Below are 5543 nucleotides of genomic sequence, written 5' to 3' on the forward strand. Positions count from 1 at the left end.
AAGACTAAACCTCCATTTATGCTTCATTATACGCAAGCAAACAACAATCCAACATAAAATAGTAGCTGGCTATTCCGGAACTAACAGAACGGCTTGCAATATAAATCAGTAAGCAATAAACAAGCCAGCAGGGCTGCGAACAAGTCACATTTCCTGATTGGCCTTACTGCGGTGCAGGTTTGTCTATTGAGTGCGTTAACTGAGTCTATGTGATGTTATACGAAACACCCGAGGGTCGCCAAAAGGCGGGCATGTAAATTTTAAACTGCTGCATCCTACGCGATATCGATATAACTGTGTGTAGTTTAGCCTAGTACTGTCTTCTAAACGAGTCTAAGCTGTATAGTACTCTATTTAGTGGAAGTTGTTCCAAAAAAGCTAACGCCACGTCCCTACTTTTAGTTAAAACTGCTGCGCTATACAATTTGCCTCAATCGTCAAAAACTGTCACCTGTGATTAGCGAGCAGTCATCATAGGATGGCACCTTGGCTGTGCGGATTTGGCCTACGCCCTGAGTTTTACATTTTTACGCAGCTCCGCACTCCATTCACTCACACGCCACTGAAGAGCCCATTTACTGTAGACGGTGTATCAGCAGCGGGCATCGATTTTACGCTACGGGTGGAAAAGCTTTTTCCACAGAGAGAAAGATGGCGCGCGGCGGCCTTTTTCTTTAATAAAACGCCCGCGCCAACTCCTAACCGCAAGAGGCTAGTCAGACGCCGGCTGCCGGCGCGTCGTAAAGTGGATAACGCTCGAATTTCGAAGGTTTTGAATTGTCTGGCTGGGCGATGTGCTTGTGGAGAAACGAGTCGCTTTCCATTGTAGGTCTATTATTTTCACCGGCAAGCCTGGCACAGGTTAACGGTTCGTTGCACTTGTTCCTTGACACCTGCAATGGTAAGTATTTTTATGTTACTGTTGTTAGTTTGATTTTTAAAACGCAGTATCGTTGGTTTAGTACACAAAATGATAGAAGTGTAACGAATTGATTACCCAGTGCCAGTACACTTGCTTCCTGCGCCATTTCATCATTCCATCATATAATATGCTTACCGGCGTTTCAAACACCAGTTGGTTTTAACTCAAGGCAGTGACATAACCTTATTAGGTATTTTTTCCAGTATTTAGTTTGAATAACTAAAATAAAATAACGAACTTATTATTGATTAATATAAACATATCATATGCCATTATTGTTAAAGGATGCGTCCCGTCGCCATACTCTAACTTTCCGGATGAACTCAAGTAAGGTCATTTGAACTATGAGACCGAGGTTGAAACTTAAAATCGGGACGCTTTTAAACAGTCACTAGTGTTGTTTTTTCTCGAAGAGGTACAGCGTGAAATCCTACTCTCTTACTATTACTGACCTAGCTTATGCGCTAACCATCAACCCACCACTAGATCAAGCGTACGTCATAGTGACGGCCCAATTACATCCACATTTAACGGTATGAAAAGAAAACAAACATCAGATATCACTCTTGGTCAAGTTTGATGAAATACCGTTCAAAACAAGCTATTATCCGTGTAATAGATAAGGAAAATGTTGGCTCACTATAAAGCAGGACATTTTGAGTTGCTAGTCGGAATCGTGGAGTAAAGCCCCAAAAATCGTGACTGTCCCGGGCTCCCAGCTAAACCGGACGTATGGTATAGTAAGCCTAACTTTTTTCCTACTTTGCCTCATCTAGTTTAAATTGTTATGCTCTTTCACGACCTCCAGCGGCGGTGCGGCTCATGTTAATTTTCTATTTGAGTGCACTGATCTCTATGAAACCATAGTATATTAAGTTCTAAAATACTATACAGAAACCTTTCATAGATATCAGTGTTTGAGTGGTATATATTACTTGTCTAGCTGGATCGGGGAATTTTTGCGCAAATTTGATGCATTTTCAGTGTACATCCACAAATTTAAACAATTTGTGTCTGAATTTCTAATATAACTATTTATTCGAATATGTTGCCTTTTTTTAAAACAAAACTTTATTCTATTACACTTTTCCAAACAAAGCACCTACCTATAAGCCTACTCATTATAAGGTCCACGAAAACTCACCAGTTAACAAGCATCAGGTAACTTGCCCCTGGAAATTTTTTTACTGGACATTGCGGGTTTCTATGAAGTGGGCACCAGAGCAAGAGACCCGAAATGGACACTACTAGATCAGGAGTTGTTCAACTTTTTTAACGCGAAAATTTCCCCTAAATTTGTTGCTTCGCGTAGATCACGATAGGCAAGAAAATTTCAAAACGGACGTCATAAATTGACGTCACAATACAAATAGACTTCATAAATCTGAAAGGAGTCAATACAGAAAAAAGTGAAAGGAGTCCAATACAGTCACAGCAAAACTGTTTTATTTTTAATTAAACCGTTTGCTTTGAAAAATTGTTTACTCCCTACATATACACTAAATTTTTTAATAGGCCTTCATGTACCCTCTGAAACTAGTTCACGGAACCCCATGGACATAGGCGTAGCCAGTGGGGGCCTGAGGGGCCAAGCCCCCCCCCAACATTTATAAATATTTTACTCTTAATAATTTGTTTTGTAGCATTTATGAGCAGTACCACAACATTTGATCACAGGCATGCCACTCCTTCAATTGTCATGCACTGTTACGTCACAAACGATGTAGTTAATATAACATTTACTATACATTAATGTACTTTTACTACTTTCAAACAGTTTTTGCTCATTGACTGTTTTTTGTGTAGTGCGTTAACACTCGGTCAGTTGCTGCTCTAAACGGTTTGCTAGCATTGTTATTTGTGTTCGTTACGGCAGTTAATACAATGGTAAAGCTAAACAAAAAATTCCAACTTTTTGCCCCCCCCTCCAAAATTTTCGGCTGGCTACGCCACTGCCCATTGACCCCAGTTTAAGAATCCCTGCACTTGATGGGAGTCGAATTCGAGACTCGAAAGTACCCTAACTACCCGAATCCCAAATCCGACATGCGCATTAGCAAGTTCAAGACCGGTAAAGCCGCACACAGTAAATCATGAAGGTGGAATAGCATAGGGCAGAATGATTTCGACCGACCTTATGTTGGTGTGCGAGTTGCATAACACTCCTCTATAAGGATTGCTGTATATCCGGGCGCCGCGCCATCCCGGTTAAGAACCACTGGACTACAGGGGCAATAAAGGACAGGGCAATGAAGTAGGATCTAGTCACGCTGCTCGATGGAGTTCGTTAAAGTGACTGGAGTCGTACTAAAGACGGAGTCGAACTCTGTTTGTTATATATCGTCTCCGCAGCCCTGGTAACACCTTAAGTCCCGTAATGGGGCCTCGGTTTTAAAACCTGAATGGAGTAGTGGTTACATGATTTGTTTTAAATCCTCGCCTTACCACAGCTAAGCTTAAAATTCGACACAAGTCTTCAGGTATAACGGTTGCTAGTTTGCCGCGCATATAAACGTAAGTTTTATTTGGAAAAGCTTTTTTATTCTCACCAGGACAGACAAAAAAACTTTATTATCTTTACTCAAAAAAGTAAATAAAGGATTTTATTTCGACACGCTTACGAATAATGCATGGACTTATAACATGCACCAAAAGTAATCACACGACCTGCAGAATATAAACCGTTTTCGCGGAACATGTTAGGTTTCTGATAGAAAAAAATGGCACCGAAAACTTAAAACTTTGCGGAACGTTTTTGAAAGGGAAATAACTGGTACCGGATAAGACAAAACGCCAACTTTCGCCAAATTAGTCCAGTAGATTACTGTGCACGAAACTACACTCTTAAATGCTTTACATTTCAAAGATTTTCTTCTAGGTTCAGGTTGAAGTATTTTGAACAGCAAACAGACGACGTTGTGCTACAAAATTTAGCTTGGAACTTGGGTAAAGTATTTGCTCTTGGTGTCGGAGTGAACGGCGGGCTGCTTCCTCAGCCAAGTTTCTTCCCAGTCACCTGGAGGGGGCACCATCTTCTCTATGAGCTCTTTGGGAGCGAAGTCGGGGTCGATCAAGGGCTCTCCTTTAGCCATTCGCTCTTCCATGAGCAGAATTGCCTCCCTTTTTCTCCACTGGAACATGCGGCCCCTGAGAAAATGCCTCGTGTAATTTACTTTGCATTATCTGATTAAATTATAAAATGCACCTAAATCCTGTTTGGCACTGTAGACAGTTGCATTTAATTGGTGACAAGCTTTGGTATAAGTATGCTTTACTTTAAGAAAGAAGAAATATGGTAAAAAACTGTAAAGCCAGTAAAGTAGAAAGGTGAAAATCACAATGATAGTTTTAAGAAAACCTTTTGTCAATGGTTTTAGACTCCATACAACTACACTTATCTGTAAAGAACTTACGTCACTTACTAATTCCTGCAGTTTTAGTGTTTTTATTGCGCTCATGGTTTAAATAAGTGCAACTTTTGTGTTTCTTGTTAACTTAAAATGCCAGTGATAATTCAAACTTTTAATATGTTACACATGTGTAGCCATAGTTGCCTGGCCTTGCGTATAATTTAAGCAGAATTAATTAACCGCTTGTGTATTTTAGTTTAAGCACTAGTAAACACTGCTTTCAGTTTATTTAAATTGGGGTTGGGTAATAAAAAGGTTGGAGACAACTGTGTTAGAAAGTATTATGTTTTTGAGAAGGCCATGCTTTTTATTGTTTTGTTTTTTAAAGCAAACATAAAAAAACATTTTTCCTTACTGAGGTGAAAGAGATGGGACAGATATCACTATTTGGGGCTAATATATACTTTCAATGTTTTATGTTTTTGCCAACCAATACATTATATAGTTTCTATTTACAGAATATGGTAATAATTTTATTTTTACTAATGCTGATAAGTACAACAGAAAGATAGGCAAATATATTATTGATTAACTGATATATCATCTTCAGTCAAAATTATACATAAAAACTATTTTCACTTACATTACATCCGGAGAACACCAGATTACAACTGGCAATATTCCAGTTAAAACAGTAAAGAAACAAAACATAAAAGTTTTGTACATTATGCGATCAAATCCAGGGTCTTCTTTTTCCCATCCATAAAATGGCTCATACTAAATTCAATAAAAAATCGTTAAAAATGCAACATGTCTGTTCAAGTGAATCAAAATAAATAAAAAAAAGCTAACAAATTTTCAAATATATATCTTCACAAAATTGGGAAATATGTTAACAGTAAAATTCAATAAACTTATTAAGTTGGTGTATCTTTAAGCCACAGCTAACTGTGTGTTTATCTACAAACAACAATAAAAGATAATCTTACGTTTTCTTTAGCGATTAGCCTTTCATGCTCAATGTCATACGCTGTCTTCTTTACTGATGGATATTGTGTTGCCTCCGCAGAACTTACTTCATCTTTTAAAAACCTCCGAGCTGTTCGTAACCCAGCGGGTAAAACAAGAGGCCTGCCAACACTGGATGTAAGCTTTAGTCTTCGTGATAGCTGAGATCCTAGCCGATGGGCCAAAAGACCAGACATTTTAAACAACACAGAAGTGTCAAGAAATTCAATTCATATCTTTAACCTTAGGTAAAATAGAACTAG

The 5543-nt window shown here is 38.6% G+C and overlaps 1 protein-coding gene across 1 annotated transcript; it reads right to left on the minus strand.

Moving 5' to 3' along the window:
- Positions 1-3461: 3461 nt before the first annotated feature.
- Positions 3462-5543, minus strand: LOC146164766 (uncharacterized). Its single transcript, XM_083382548.1, has 3 exons — positions 5262-5543; positions 4916-5049; positions 3462-4069 (listed from the first exon to the last, which is right to left on the minus strand). Exons 1-3 carry the CDS (start codon positions 5475-5477, stop codon positions 3853-3855), a joined length of 567 nt encoding a protein of 188 aa, XP_083238674.1. The 5' UTR covers positions 5478-5543; the 3' UTR covers positions 3462-3852.

The sequence above is a fragment of the Ascidiella aspersa genome, chromosome 2 (genome assembly GCF_963924565.1).
Source record: "Ascidiella aspersa chromosome 2, kaAscAspe10.2, whole genome shotgun sequence".
Classification (NCBI taxonomy): Eukaryota; Metazoa; Chordata; class Ascidiacea; order Phlebobranchia; family Ascidiidae; genus Ascidiella; species Ascidiella aspersa.